General features: G+C 33.8%; 1 protein-coding gene across 3 annotated transcripts; it reads right to left on the reverse strand.

The window, feature by feature from the left end:
* Window positions 1–2,891: 2,891 nt before the first annotated feature.
* On the reverse strand, window positions 2,892–10,948 carry LOC105055991 (calmodulin calcium-dependent NAD kinase). Of its 3 annotated transcripts, XM_073251990.1 has the most exons (9): window positions 10,790–10,948; window positions 10,408–10,590; window positions 9,251–9,474; window positions 9,088–9,149; window positions 7,736–7,960; window positions 6,913–7,036; window positions 4,781–5,111; window positions 4,525–4,670; window positions 2,892–3,544 (listed from the first exon to the last, which is right to left on the reverse strand). In XM_073251990.1, the coding sequence occupies exons 1-9, from the start codon at window positions 10,797–10,799 to the stop codon at window positions 3,305–3,307; spliced, it is 1,545 nt and encodes a 514-aa protein (XP_073108091.1). In that variant the 5' UTR covers window positions 10,800–10,948; the 3' UTR covers window positions 2,892–3,304. The 3 variants fall into 3 exon arrangements, with proteins under 3 accessions (XP_073108091.1, XP_073108090.1, XP_073108089.1); XM_073251989.1 differs by lacking the exon at window positions 10,790–10,948 and having other exon boundaries at window positions 10,408–10,747; XM_073251988.1 differs by lacking the exons at window positions 2,892–3,544; window positions 4,525–4,670 and having other exon boundaries at window positions 4,734–5,111; window positions 10,408–10,584; window positions 10,790–10,910.
* Window positions 10,949–16,585: the final 5,637 nt, after the last annotated feature.

A 16,585-nucleotide genomic window follows, 5' to 3' on the forward strand; every position in this document is an offset into this window, starting at 1 on the left:
TTGGCGTCGTCCCAAAAACCAGTGCTAGCCAGTGCAATGCACCACTGATTGGAGCTAGTCAGCCGCTAATTTAGTGAAAGGTTGGGGATGTTTGGTGTAGGATAGTACATCTAGGATCAATATTAATTTGGATGTAGATGAGACTATTGTATTTAGTTGCATCCCAGTGATTTTGTGACAACCATCACATATTACTCTCACTTTTTAAATCATCACCCAACCCAATTTATTGATGGGAAATGTATCTTTTAGGATGGATATTCAAGATCTTTCTAATATGGTGATTTTGGAATAAAATCTTAAGATAATTTTATTCCTCAATTTAGTAGTTGAGTGGTGGCCAAATTTCTGCATGTTGCATATAAGAGACTTTAGAAAAAATGTTGTTCGAGAAAGAGCCGTCAAAGAGCATCTATGTCGAAATATTATTAAGTATTATGCATGAAGGATATGGATTTCTATCTTTTTTTTTTTCTTTCTTTTTTTTTTTATCATAGTGATTTATTGATTTAGTAAGATATTAATTTTTTATTTATTTTTTGATTTCTTATATTTGATTGAATCCCTCTATTTTTCCAAACATTGATATCCATGCAAAAATCTTTTTTTTTTTCATCTTGTAGATTTATCTGTATATTTGAGATGTATGGATTTTTTTTTTTATATGGGATCTGAGATGCATAGATATTTTTCTATAGTTTTATCTTGTAGATTTCTCTATTCTCTAAGATATTTGATTAAGATTCTATGGGTATAATTTTTTTGAAACTATGTTTGCGCATCGAAAGTTGGGCTTATCTTCATCTTTTTTTTATTAAAATGATAAGATATTCATATTCGAATTGGCCAGATATTTATTAAAGATAATAGGCTAGCAGATTAGTTGGCCAGAAGGGCTTATAATACCAAAGAGTATAAGCTTTAGATTTGGATGGTTGATTTCTCTTATGAGATCTTTTGATTTATTATGTTTGATGAAGTCCTTTTGGCTTTTTGTGATCATTGAGATCATACACAATATCATGTTTTTTTCTTTGGATTTGTATGTATGTCTGAGATGCATAGAATATATATATTTTTTTTGTATAGGTTTTAAGATGCATAGATTTTTTTCTTTTTGTAGGCCTATCTATGTCATAAGATGTTTGATCAAAATTTTTTGAGCATAAATTTTTTGGAGCTATGTTTGCTCACTAAAAGTTGGATTCATCTTTGTCTTTCTTTTGAAATGACAAATTACAACTATTCAGGATAGCCATATATTTATAGAGGATAATAGGCCAGCATAGTGGTTGGCTAAAAGGGCTAGTAATACCAAAGAATATAACATAGCTGATTGCCTTTGTAATCTTACTAATTTTCATACCCTCCTCCAAAAAAAGGACAAAGAATAACTTCAAAGAAAGGAAGAGCAATAGTGTCTTAGTGCAATTTATGAATATGTTATATCTTGGTATGGTATATAAAGCAATCAAAATATCTATTCTCTATCTAATATCAAATATTTTTCTATTATTCCTCTTTTTTGGAGTGATTTTCTTTCTCATTCTTCTACTAACAATAAAATAACAAGAAACCTATCTATATAAAAAGGAAATATGCAGTGAATTTATGGGGAAGAACTAATTAGAAAAAATTTTGGCTTCCATTTGTATATCACTGTTGATTTATCTTGAGTATTTGCTCTTTCATTTGTGAAAATTCAAGCAGATGGTTGAATAGAAGATAGAGGTGAAAATAGTATAGATATTATCCATCAAAATTCATTTTTGTATCCAAATCAATCAAGATATAGGTAAAAATTTAAGAATTTAATTAATATCTATATCGATATTCATATCCATAAAAAAAAAAAATAGATATGGATATGAATAGACAACCATCCGATCCATGTCCAAATCTATATATAATCCTATATAATTTTATATAATACTTATTAATTTTAAAAAAAATATATAATCATATAAATATATTATTAACTTGATTTATCAATTTATTTAGTAATATCTTTATCTCTATAGTCATAAAATTTAATTATCTAAGTTATATCCATCATTATATCTATATTTGCAATATCCCGTATCCATTTAAAATAAATATATATGTGAATTTTTTCATCTTTAAAATATCTGTATCCATATTTATTATTCGTTAGATAAAATAAATATGAATATGGATATACTGGTATTTAATCCGTATTTGATTCGGTTTCAGCCCTAATCTATGATACAAGTTTATGTACAAGTTAAGGAATAAAAAAAAGTTAAGAACCTTTTCTTTCTCTTTTTTGGGTTAACAATAAATCCTATTTTTTCTTTTTTTATATATATTTGAATACAACCACTACAAGAATCAATATATTTATTTATATTCTCAATTTATAAGAACTAAGAATATTTAAAAAATATACTTAGTATATATCATGCATATTTTTAGTATTATATAGCCAATGATCTTAAATACCCCCAGCATATTCGATAGGTTACTCGTCTAGGATTCTTTAGTTACCGTATCATGACATACCAAACATGGTGATTTTAGACCATTGGGGATTAGATTATCCTAGGATAAGGATTATCAGGGATCTCAAATTATTATTTGTAATCCCGTTGGGGTCAGCAAACACCCCCTTAATGTAATCACGTAGAAGATTATTTTTGTGAAAGTTGGTTTATTAGATAACAAATTTATCAATAGGCATGAAGAGATCGTGTGCTAATATTACGCTTACGATTTTCAACTATCAATAATTTTGATCTCCAAGCAGAAGACCATCTCCCTGACTTCAATTAATCGTTATAACATAAATGGCCGGTGTTATTAGACCAGTCCTTCATTTGTCTGGATTTGTTCAATAGCAATGGACACTGCTAATAGAAAACAACAAAGCATAAAGGAAGAAATCACAATTTTATTTGCTTGAAGTATATTTTTAGAATTCGAACAAACATATTTCTACATTCCCACCTCAAATCCTCTTTGGCCTGGCATCGGAGTGTCAAACGAAGCGAATTTGACAAGCTTTGATCTTTGTCTACTGTCTCGTAGGTTCATCCAGGTGATCCGCGTCGACATCTCAGGATTGGCGACCACAAAAATAGTATAAAATAATAAATGTATCCTCATGGATAGACGTTGATCATCCAACCCATCGGCATGCACTGCTGTTTAGCTTGCAACGAGTCTCTCATGCCTGGCGACTTGTAAAAGAGTGGAGAAACATAACAAGAAAGTATTCGTAAATAAAGGACTTGAATACACTTAGCAACACCGTTACACCAACCAGGACCTCGCGGTGACCAGATCACGGGGTGTGCTCCTCGACCATTTGAACCGCTGCTTTGAGTTCTTGCTGGATGAGTTGCCTCGACGGCGACATCACTAAATCATGCCAAATCGACCGAGATCCACATGTAGTGTCTCCACGGGGATAGAGCTCGTGGATTGAGTTAGCTTCCGCATTCAATTTGCTCACCTTCTCCACGCAGCCGAATTCTTGAGGGTTCACCAGCAAGTCGGTGCCCGCATCTTTCCTAGCTATTAGCTGCAACAACGACACAAAATTATCTTTAAATTGATATCTTATGACCGATAGGCATAATACCTTAACTCGTGGAATGATGTGGTTGATTGACATTGTATTAGATTGTAATTACTAGAGGTTCGGAGTTCCGATCCTTCTAAGCTAATTATCTTTTAAGCAATTTAGATCTTTTATCTTGCTTCCTTTTCAGTCTTTGCATGTATGCTCCAGCTAATGTATTATAACTATTCTCCAGCAGTCATAGTTTTGGAATTAGCTGGTCAACGTTAGGGCTGGCAATTGATCAGTCAAGTCGGATTGGATAATGTTCAGATTACAATCTAGATTAGGTCAAAAATTTATCAATCCAAACCTGACTTATTTATTAAATGAATCAAACATTCAAATTTGAACTTGATCTATTTATTTAATTGGTAGCCCAATCCAATCCACACAACTCATTTTTTATACAAGTCAAATTAGGTTAAACGAGTTAAATATGTTAAGTAGATTTTTAATGGATTAAATAGATTTAAATGAGTAAAATAAGTTAAACGGATCGGCTTAAACATAATCTAAATAAGTTGAGCAAATTTTCAACATGTTAAACATATTTTACATAGGTTAAATAAGTTAAACGAGTTACATAGGTTATCTATCCAATCCAACTTAAATATTAAACAGATTAAACGGATCAAAAATTTGAAAGCCGAATCCAACCCAAATGTTAAACACATTAAATGGATCGGATATTTAAAATTTGAACTTAGTCCAAACATTAACTAATAGATTAAATGGATTAATTTGTTTACGATCCAAATATGTCTGGTCAGATCTAAATTTGCATTGAATACAGATCGAATTGATGGATTAAATCATATTTTATCGGTCTTAACTAACATTCATGATCATTCACCGTCATTGGTTTGATGGACTCGCAATGTTTGACTACTTGATTTGGAACGTGATGCAAAGGAGAGTATGGGAAGAGGAGGCCGGACCTTGGGGGTTCCCAGAGTGTTGGTGCTGTAGAGCTTGGCGTTGTCCACAAGGTCGCAGTATCCTTGGAAGGCACTGGCAAATCTCTGGTGGGACTTCAACTGGGACTTCACCCTCACCGCTCTGTTTATCATTATTGCTCTCCTGTCATTCAACAACAACCAAGTTTGGCACCCTCAACAATCTGGCATTATTGGTCGGCCAACCACAGATAATGATGCTACACTTATGGGCTGAGCTTGGTAAGATTTTTACCTGATCCTCTCACCACGGCAAGATAGGCATCACATACAACTCCAATCAGCTCTATCCTGTAAGGCTTCCTCTTGTTGGGCTGACTGCCGTCATGGTCATGGTCATCGTCATCATCCTCTACCGGCTCCCAGTAGTTCTCGGTGATGGTCCCATCTTCGTCGACCTTGTAGCCGACCCCCATTCGGTAGCGCTGGCGGTGGACGGCCCTGGCCATGGCGATCGTTTGCTCGACGAATGGCTCCCATGAGAGCGTGCCATCCATGATCACATCCCGGCCCTCGTTGAGTGCGGTCACAAGGAGGGATGAGGCAGCATCTGTTGAAGATTGGTGCACCTGTGGCACCTTCACGTTAGATCCGCTAACTAAAAATAGTGTTATTGGGTTCATATTGCCCAATGGATTTGGGTTGGGCTGTTCTTATTTTGAGAAGGTTTCAGGGTCAGGACCGTATCTTTCACATAAAAGAAGGATTCACGTTCCTTCGCAAATCCACTGTTGGCTGGTCGCTTTGAGATCTGTGCAGATAATGAATAACGAAGTTCTGGAGTGCTTTGACTGCTGTGCAAAGAAGGATGAACCCTTCTTTTGCGCGAGAGCTATAGGTTTCAGAGCTGTGGTCCGCAGTACTTGTGGGCCAAACAAAGACAAACATTTTGGACTTGCGCCCCTACCGCCCTACCATTTCCCAAACCACATTGCAACAGTTTCCTTCTGTATAGGCTGTTATGATTTTCTGTTATCCTGCTATTAAGGTCCGTTATGTTTTCTGCTGTTACACTATTCTCTATCCTACTTATCAATTTCAGCATTTCTCCTACAATTTAACAAAAAAAAAAAAACCAAATTGCAACAGAGAGACAGAGACCTCGTACTCGAATTACCCAGCATCCTAAAATGATTTTTTTTTTTGTATCATATAAATTTACGTATATTTTGCCTTTAAATAATTGGTAATTCATAATTAATAAATACAAAGTATGATTTTTTTTTTTGAGAATTTATAGTAATATTTGGTTGCTACTTAGATTTGAGCTAGGGGTGGCAAACTGGTCGGATCAGTCATAAACGGATCGGGTCATAAAAGGATCGGGTCAGAAAATGGTCAATCCAAATCCGACTTATTTATTAAACGGGTCAAAAATTAAAATCGAAAATCGACCTATTTATTAAATAGGTAATCCAATCCGATCCATTTAACCCGTTTATTAAATAGGTCAAATTAGATTAAACGGATTAAACAGGTTAAACAGATTAAACGGATCCAGTAAATGGATCAGAAATAGATTAAACAGGTTTTAAACAAGTTAAACGGATCTTAAATAGATTAAACAGGTTAAACAGATCGGATTAAATGGGTCAAAAATAGATTAAATAGGTTATCTGACTCAACCCAATCTAAATATTAAACGGATTAAATGGATCATATATCTAAAACTCATATCCGATCCATTTATTAAACGGGTTAAATGGGTCGATCCATTTATGATCCGAACCCGTTTAGCCTAAATCCAAATCTATTTATGATAGATCAAATACGAATCGAATTGATGGATCGAATCATATTTTGCCAGTCCTACTGAGGGCTCTTGCTTTGAGATATGGGTGCCAACCAGTTAGAGAGTAATTATTGGCTATGAGATATAATGTATCGCCATCTATTTCAAAAAAGAGATTTTTTTGATTCATCCGGAAATATGGCTGATTCTTCAAAAAAAAAAAATCAAAATAAAACGAGTAACTCCAAAATGACAATATCATACCTGAATAGTATTTATTATAGTTTATTACCTTTTTAAGATAAGACAAAAGTCAAAGAAAGCTTGTTCATCAATCTTCACATCATATTCTAAGATTTAATCAGCGTAGCTGGATTTTTAATATTAACTATTTTTCATTCATGCGGAAAGCTACGTTTCATCCAACTTTGTCCTATCGGTCATCATGTTTAGTAATAGGAGAATACTGACGAGGAATCACGACTTCGATATCTAGAATAGGAGTCCAAGAGCAGTTTTCTTCCTCTTTTTTTGGGGTAAAACAAGAGCAGGGGTTAATAGCAAGGGGAGGGCTAAGTTTTATCGGATGTCTCCAAAGAGACCAAGTGGATGAGGACGAAGAAGTCTTAAATATATACCAGCTCAGCGGTTTGGAGCATGTCGTTGTGGTGTCCTCTGGAGCTGATAGCTCGGTAGATGACATCCGTCTCTTTGAACGCGTCCGCTTCCACCCTCACCGCGTTCGCCTTCGACCAAAACACACTGCAACCAAAATAAACGTGCCACTGCCTTTATTTCTCAAAAAAAAAAAAAAAAGGATTATAAGAATTTAATTGCGAATAAAACGCCTAACTTCCAGTCCTTATGCGGTTCAAAGTCAAATTGGAGCACAAATGCACCACAACAAGATGGAAGCTTGCTTGGCCGCACTTGCTCTTTAGAAAAAAATATTAATGCAAAGACTTTGCTTCTTGTTGGCAAATGACATCACTTTCCACTTTACTTGTGAGCACCATCCCCCTTGCATTGATTTCCTTGCACAGCTTTCTTGCATGGGACATAGCTGGAATCCATTTGGGAAAGCGACAATGGGTAGAACTGACTTCTTACCTACAATCAGCTCCGAGCCCATTTCAGTGCATTGCAATTCTAGCAAGGGTTTGGGTTGTATTTTTAGCAGGAAATAATGATTTAATTTTTTTTGGGATATGCACTGTTGGATCACGCAATAGCTGTACAAGATTGTACACCAAGATGAAAGAGAAAGTTTAGAGCACTTTGACAATCCGTACCAGATATGATCCAACGGTTAAGTCGCGAAAAAGGATCAATCATTTTTTTCGTACGAAAGACATAATCCGAACCCATCCAACGGTGATGGAATGGGCTGATGATGACTTATCATTTAACGGCTAATCTAGCAGTAACAAGAGTACAAAAAAAAAAGAGAAAGAGACTTACTCTTGTTCAAGTATGTCCTTAAGGACGGTGCTCTTACCGGCTCCCATGCCGCCGCCCATCAGAAGTAGAACGGGGCTCCGATCACTGTGGGCTGCAGGGATCATCACATCGGTGCACTTGGAATCGTCGTATGGTGCGATCCCGATGGCTTTCATCTCCTCCACCAATGTAGAGAACACCCTAGCAACTTTTAGGTCTCTAGTTACCCTCTCAAACCTCTGTTTCCTATGTTCCAATGAACAAGACAAACAGTACTGCACTGATTCATTTCATGCCATTGAACCAATTTATTGAATTTGCTTATTGATCAATAGTAAATTAGCCTCATCATAAATGAAAAATTTGCAAAACAAGATGGAATTGATCTGATCACACTGTTGTACCTCCCTCAAAAAAATAATTGGAGGCCATGTGCATTCATGATCCACATATATTGGGTATGGCCACTTATTTATTAGAATCACAGCACGTGGTGTCGGTATCATGTTCAAAGTCTTATGATTGCACCATACACAAATTATAATGTTCAAAAAATTCGAACAAAATCAAACTTAATTCTATTTCTTTTTAAGGAAAATTTAATTTTCTTCAACATTGTCGATTGAAGTTGTTAATTAATTCAAAGACTTAAATGTCCAATTAAAGCATTCTCAAAAGTTTAAAAGCCATGACCCGTAATTGGCTAAGCAATACCATCGCAAGAAAATATGCAAAATTTGTCAAAGTGTAGCCAGAAAACATACTGCAAGTAATCATAATAGTACAAAATTTATCAGTTATATGTTAGGTATCTTTTAGCACTAAATTAATTTATCAGTTGCAATAATATATGTAATGAAAGTCAAATGTGCCAGTTGAGTACAAGAATAAATTTTTTATGGAATCTCTCTTTGCCGTCTTCAAAGCCTTTTTATTAATTTATGTCAATATGATTTAATTTATCATACTGTGGTGTATCTCTATTAAACCAGAGTGGAAGTATGAGTCCCAAGGATTGGGATTCATTTGTCAGCTTCATGAGGAAGAATAATATGAATTGTGGCACAGTCCTAATGGTCATATCTTGCTATTTAGATGAGTTCAAGTCTTGGATGGTATATTTTTGTGTATTTGGGGTGAACTCTTTGGATGGTATATCTTCAAGTGTGTATCCATATTCTAGATAAATATAGTGCAAGTGGGTCTTCCTTTTCTCCCTTGTAGGAAAGAATTAAAAAAGTCAGTGTCGACCTATGAGATAGCTCCCTATTAGACAAACAATGATACAAGGTCACAATTGGTTGGTAACCTTACCGATCTCAATTGTTTTCCTTTATTTATGTCATTAATTACAGAGAAGATACCACGCTTACCTGGTAGCCTCCATGACCATATCTTTCAGCTTCCTTTTGGGTTCACCATCAGCAGTCAAAACCTATAGAAATAATTAAATAACCAACAGATAATAATACATCATAATATTGATGAAACAAAATTAAAAATGGTGCAGCTCTTTGTTGATTGATCTGATCTCACCTTAGTAATCATGAGAGTGGCATGATCCCAGTGAAATGCAAAATAGCCTAGTATACACTTGTCCATTTCCTCTACAAACTTCACATACACAGCTTCAGGATTTGGGTCACTAGCAAAGAAGGCGAATATGTCGTCTTCACACCCCTTGGTTTTCCTCAGGTAATTATATGCTAATTTGCACATCTGAGGATACTCATTTACGTCCCCAAAACCCAGCTGCCTAGCTGCCAAAACATCATCAAATCAATATTACAGTTGGAGAAAAAAAAATTATTATTTTCTCAGCAAAATACAGTATCTAAAATTCAAGGCCGATATTGATATTTTTTTAGATCCGGAGCCAAATGAAAAAAAAAAAAAAAAATCTTTTTTGTTAAAAATTAATATATTTTAAATATTAATTATTATTAAAAAATTAATTTATGTATGATAATTTTTTATAAATATATTCATTAAACAATATATAAAATTTATCATTAATCTATTTAATTATTTTTTATTATAATATTATAAAAAATTATTCTTACACCTTATTGTAACACTCAGGTTCAGGATCCGGGGCCGGGGTCGTTCAGTTCGACCTGCCCCATGGCCGACCTGCTAAAATCTGAAGCAAATAATAATTCAAGGGCATGAGTCACACACCTTGACACTGTATAATCATTATTGTAGGACTGTCACGCAAAAAAACATAGCAGGAGATGTACTTTTTTGGAACTTATTGCTAATGCAGGGACATACCTATATATCATATACTTGGAAGAAATCTTTAAACAGATCCCAATTATAGCTTCTAAACTGGGAGTCGGGACCATTCAATCGCCATCATAGAATATTAAATTAAAATTCACAATAGTTTAGTAGTTGAAAAGAGAGATAAAGGTATTAAAAAGCTGACTACCCAACCCAAGAGAAAAAGGGAGAGAAAAGGGAAGAAGGAAAAACTTTATAGATGAAGTACATGGAAAGGAGCTTTTTCTTAAAAAAAAAAAAAAAAAAAAAAAAAGGTTTATGGATGAAGTCCGTGAAAAGGAGCTTCTTGTCAGATCGGGCATGGCAACTAGATTAATTATCTTCGAAAAAGGATCGAAATGGGATTAAAAAAAAAAACAAAAGATTGGATTTAATGGACAGAGATCAAGTAGTGTAATAATTACCGACGTAGTGGGAGAAACTCTCGAGCTCCTCGACCCGGCCGGAGTCCGTCAAAACAAGCCTTGGCATCAGCCTACTGTCTGTCGCCGAGTGCCGTTTCTTGCGGCGGTAGCCCACCGCGGCGGCAATCGCACCAGCGGTGGAGACCGCGACAACATGGAGGAGGATAAATTTAAGGACTGCATCTAAAAAGAGTGATAGAGATTGGATAAGAGATTCTTCAGCAAGGGAAGGAGAAGAATTTGGAGAGGAAGACCGAAAAAGAGAGAGGAAGGGAGAGGACATAAGATCCTAAAGAAAAAGTCTAAGAAGATGAGAAAGAGAGGGGGTGAAGGGGAGCGAGGGGAAGATTTCAGGAGAAAAAAGAGGGGAAAGAGTGCTTACCTTTGTGCATGATTTTTAGATCCAAAGGTATAGCTGTTGGCGTTGAATGTATGGGAGAAAATAAGATCGATATACCGAGCTTGAGTGAGCTGATAGAACGGGGGCAAGGCTAAGGCTGGCATTCTTTTATGTGTATAACGGGAAATGGATAGGCCTGGCCCTTTGATCCGTTCTGCTGCTCTGCGGATCATACTAAGATAAAGAGTTCCTTGTACCGTGTGTCTGTGTCTGTTTTTAGGCAAGTAATTCCTTGATTTTGTTTTGTTGATGTTATTTTCAGCATCCGGTACAATAAAAGCTTACATAAGATTGTGATTGGATGCCGCTTCAGATCCTCCCAAAGAGTGGCAAAATCGGTCATCTACTTCGCAGTTTGAGTGAACCACATGATTTTCCTGACCGCTGGCATGCGTTTTTAATTTTTATTTTTCAACTTTTTAATATACATTCAGATCATTTTTTTCCCCCAGATCATTGCTCTTATCTTGTTAATTTTACCAGGTGATAGTAAAGATGTGACATGTATGCTTTGTCTAGTGTAAACATGTAATTACGATCTAAGAGGGAGAGGGAGAGAAGGGAGGATTTTTCTCAACATGCTAACTTGAGTATCTTAAAAAGAATAATGCAAAGTAAGAGAATTATGGAGTAGGATTTTGTATCTTCTTTTCTTTCAGTTAATTCTATAATAAAATTGATCAAGATATCTATATTTATGTTAGTAAGGTTTGTTGTTATAAAATTTGGATCAAATTTTTTTTTTAGTTGAAAAAGATTACAACTTTTTCAAAATAGTACCACTAGTGAAAATAATCATTAAAATACTAAAATTTATATATATATAAATCTCAAATCAACTTTGTCTTAAACTACTTCATCTAATTCTTTCTATATTAATAGTTATGCTTAGTTGAAGTATTTCTTTATATATATATATATATATTGCCCTGACTAGCTTATTTAAAAGTCTAAATATCAACTTAATTCTTTCTATATTAATAGTTATGCTATTTTTTTTTTTGGGATCTTTGACCAACTCATTTAGAAGTCTAAATATCATTAAACCGTCCAAATTGCTACATTGTGAAACCTTTAAGGGTCATCATAGTATTGTAGGTTTTGTAAAGTTATCCTATTTCCAAAAATGAAATCATCTCAAATGAAATATTTTATAAAAAAATTGTGACATTTAGAAGTCTATTACATGTGATTCACCTTCTCACGTGATAAATTTTATTTTTGAACCCTATTCAGGCTTTCTGAAGAGACATCCCTAACATATAATTGTCCTATTTCAATGTCACATAAGCTATAGCAGTAGATAATGATAAATTTGACTTGCCTGGAAAATATTGATGAATTTGGTCATGTTAATTCCAGTGGACATCATATGTGTTTAATCACTAATAAGTTAAAAATTATGTCTGTATGTACGTATATGGTTAAATGTTTTTTGATGTTATATATATGGTTAAAATGTTAAATACATCCAGTAGAATTCACTTTGGCATGGGACGATATAGTATCCTCAACTCATGTGCATGTTACTCATCGCTTGGCCTTGAAGAAAGCATGACAAATAAATGAGCGGAATGGCTCGCTTGGGATAATGGGAATGCAGTTCGGTAACCCTCATAAAAAACCTTAGCTAAGGTCATTTATGCTTTCACATGTCATTTTGATAGGAAATTTGCGTACCCAATTTAATGCTTTTGGGACGCACAATGTAAACGTGTAGTATGGCTATGATATTGACAAAAAAAAAAAAAGTTATTTTAAATGCAAAAGGTCAAATTGCTTCATTTTTAAAATGATTTTAAAAAAAAAAGAAAAAAAGAGAGCCACGTGTTTGGTAGTTGAGGGAGAGTTCCTGAAATATCGGCTTTGCATCGGACCTTTATAAAACGCTTGCATTAGCTGTAGAAAACAAAGACAAGAAATTTTTTTATTTTTTGGTAAAAAGAAGACAAGAATTTTTAAAAGAAAATTGTTCACGTGTGTACCAAATGTTCAAGCAAGCGCATGGCCTCCGCTAGCGGGACGCGAGAATACAAAACCGCATTAAGCTTCATGTCGTATCATTTTGGACGCTTCCTCGGTCCAGGATGCGACACCGAGGAGCAATGAAGAAGGCCAGGAGAGCTGAGGACTGCGCAAGTAACTGAAATCTGACAAAATCTATCCAATCTGGTACAATAAATATCGATTTGATCAATTAAAAAATATAAATTAAATTAAATTTTATAAAAAATAAATTATACATGATCGAATTTAATTTTTATATTTTTAATCTATATGAAACTGAATCTAATCGATATAATATCCATAAATTATTTTTTTTTAGAACGACGTCGTTTAGACTTCAATATTTCGTTATAAAAAATATCTATCATTTATTTAAATTTATAAAAATATTAATATTAAATTATTGATAAAATACATCAATTTAAAATAAATTTAAAGTGAAACTTTTGTAGACAGTTACTTTTAGATTAGTAAATTTTTTTTTTTTTTTTTATATATATTTAAGAATAAATCCAACATTTGTAATTATATAGTTTAAATTTTTTTATATTAAATAAATAAATAAATAAATAAGTTTAAGTGATCAATATTAGACTTAAAATCGATATTTGATCATATTGAAATCCAAACCGATACAATCAATCTGAATCTACTACAAATGTTCACTTCGATTTCAAACGATTTATATATAATCAATGATCGGTAGCGGATTGAATTTTCTTCAATCGATTAGATTTGGTTGGATAAAATTTTTTTCTTAATCCGATCAAATCGATTCGTACTCAGCTCTAGGAGAGTTTACCATCCTCTTGAAATACTTTTCTACTCCCAAGTTCACCGAAAAAGGGTTTGAAAGGTTACTGGTAGGGGTAGTGATGCTTTATATTTTTAATTTATTTAATATGATTCAATCAATTGCAGATCAAATTAGATAATTTTTTTAATAAAATGATCTGAGTTAAATTTGAATTTTTGACTCACTTGATAAAATTATCGAGTTTAGATTGACATATTTTTATCTATTATATATCCAATCAGATCCCTATCTTGTTCAACTCAACTAGATTGCCACCCCTAATTATTAGGGACGAACAACCATATGATATCGGCAATAAGTATAGAGTTTGACCGATAGAAGGACAGTGGCAAGCGTGCAGCACATCATCATTGTCCAAATTTGATGGTGCTTACTACAAGCAATGGCTTAAATCTGCTTTGGTGTCTTAGCCTTGGAGGCATCTACCTTCCTTGCTTGGGGTTTTTGCAGGACAAGAGGGGTATATGGATCAGGAATAAACAACAATTGGCGACGGACAAGTCACTACATGGATTTCATACAAACTACTAAACATCCTCAAACTAGATAGAAATGATGGGAAGGGACATATTTTTCAAGCTGTGCAATTCCACACTTCTCGATAAAAAAATTAAGACAAATCATACCAACAGTCTTTGAGCTTTTTGTGATTTGTATTTATACCCCAAAATTTTTAATTTTTTCAATTAGATTCAAAATTTAAGATTTGGTTACTTTGTATCTTATTAGTTCATCTTTGTTAGGATCCATGAGCACGTGACTGTGTATGATATAACTTTAACATTATATTTGATAAATATCTTTCTCTTGGAATGAAAAATGATTGTTTTTGAAAAAATTATACCAACACCCTTCAACTTCTTGAGATTGGTACTTATATTTTAAATTTTTAATTTTTTCAATTAGACCCCAATACTCTTCCATCTTGTTTCACTTTCTAGTGGTTGGATTTTGCCAGATTTGGTTGAGTACAGCGAAGCAAAGAGGGAAGGAGATAGCAAAGAGAATGAAACCTAACATTGATAAATCCCAAGTAGCAGATGGCAATGAAGGCATGGAACATAATGAAGTTGAGGAAGAAAATGAAAGTAGAAAGAAGTGGAAGAAAACTTTTTGTTGCTTTGGACAATAATTTATTTTTTGGTATAGTAAATCTATTCTAATTCTTAATATGATGATAGATAGAAAGTTGCAATACAAGCGCTTATCGTACCTATATTTCCACTACATCCCTCCCTCTTGTACCAAAGTTATGTCCTCATTTTGATCTCAACTCTGATGGAATACTTTGAAAACTTAATGATGAGCAAGAAAGAAAATAAGAAGCAGTTTGCAACATGACTATAATCAAGGCCACTCTCAATTATTAGGGTTTGGTTTTCCAAATCCTTATTCATCAAGTATTATTATATAGGATTATTTTTATATCCCTTCTAACATTTTTCTGACAACCTCCTACATAAACTAAGATACATGTCCTTATTTTTTTTTGGGGGGGTAATGTAAGATATGTCCTTATTGGAGCCTTCGATTTTTCTTGTATACGTCCAGACTATCTCAATGGAAGTTGCATCACTTTCTTCTTAATTTATGCAACCATTACAAATTCTTTGATATATTTATCTGTGAGGATTTTGAATGAACCCTTCCCAAAACGGTTTTGAACAGGGAAACGTCTTCTCAATTCTCCTATCAAAGTCTGGTTATAAATTATAGCAAAAAAAAAAAAAAGTCTGGTTATAAATTAATTATAGACAGGGACGGATGATTATAAAAACGGGGCAGGTGATTAATTATGTCCGACCATTTTTGTTTCAGTTGAGCTGTCTTCCCCCACATTGAAGACTGGTTGGTAGCCATTGAACTTTGTATCTTAGTAACACATTTTAAACATGAGATAGTTTTTGGTAAACCAAATAATTTAATTGCTAATCATAGAACTTAACTGTTTAGTGCTACATTTTAAATATGGAATGCATTCAATAAACCAAATGTGTGTCTTCATGCATCAACACCATTGTTATCTGCAAAGAATAAATTCGAAGAACTAATAGGTCACCTTCTAGACCGCTGATTCAATATGGAAGTCAATGATTAATTGAGATCTTGTTTGGATGATTGATCCCAAAATTTTATAAGATTAATGAATTGAACAGTATAACTAACAAAATCATAAAATTATAGATTGGATTAGATTTATAGTTAAAAATACTAATAGTGCCTTTAAATATAGATTTTTTTTTTTTTTTTTTTTCTCCTCACGAGATTCAGACCGACCCATTCTAGGAGCACTCATAAAACTTAGTTCGGCTTATAATCCTTTAATTTTGTTATTGTGGCACAAATTCTATAAAATTTTGAGCCCAGTGATCCACATGGACCTGAACGATGAATGGAGACTGACTGATGCGATTGATTTGCCCGTGTACCCTAACAAATTCCAATTGCCACTGAATGGCCGTTAGTAGCAATGCTCAAAAAAATCTTCAATTTTTTTTGGATAAAATATTGTCAGTTCACCTTAATATATATAATAAAGGTGCTTCTTTTAATATTACATAACTTTTTGAATACCATGCGATGAGATTTTAAAATTCCCGGATGAAAAAATTATATCTAAGCATTCATTTTGGAAAGGGAAATTTTCTATCAAAATAACTGATGACATATTGTCCACCGCCTAACAGATTAATCAGGCCAAACAGGCCTTGCCATTGGCTGAACAATACGTCAATCTACGCTGACTTCTAGGATTTAAGAGGCCCATGATGAGCTGGCAATTAAACAGGTTGAGGAGTCCAATCCATTGATGTGGATACGTGAGTGGAATGACCCTTAACCAAAGCTTCTTATCTGTTTACCACCCTAAAAAAAAAAAAAAAAAAAAAAAGAGCTTCTTGTCCCACACTCATCATTCCAACTACCAATTAAATAACATTTGGAACACATTGATA

This window comes from Elaeis guineensis, chromosome 2 (assembly GCF_000442705.2).
Source record: "Elaeis guineensis isolate ETL-2024a chromosome 2, EG11, whole genome shotgun sequence".
Taxonomy (NCBI): domain Eukaryota; kingdom Viridiplantae; phylum Streptophyta; class Magnoliopsida; order Arecales; family Arecaceae; genus Elaeis; species Elaeis guineensis.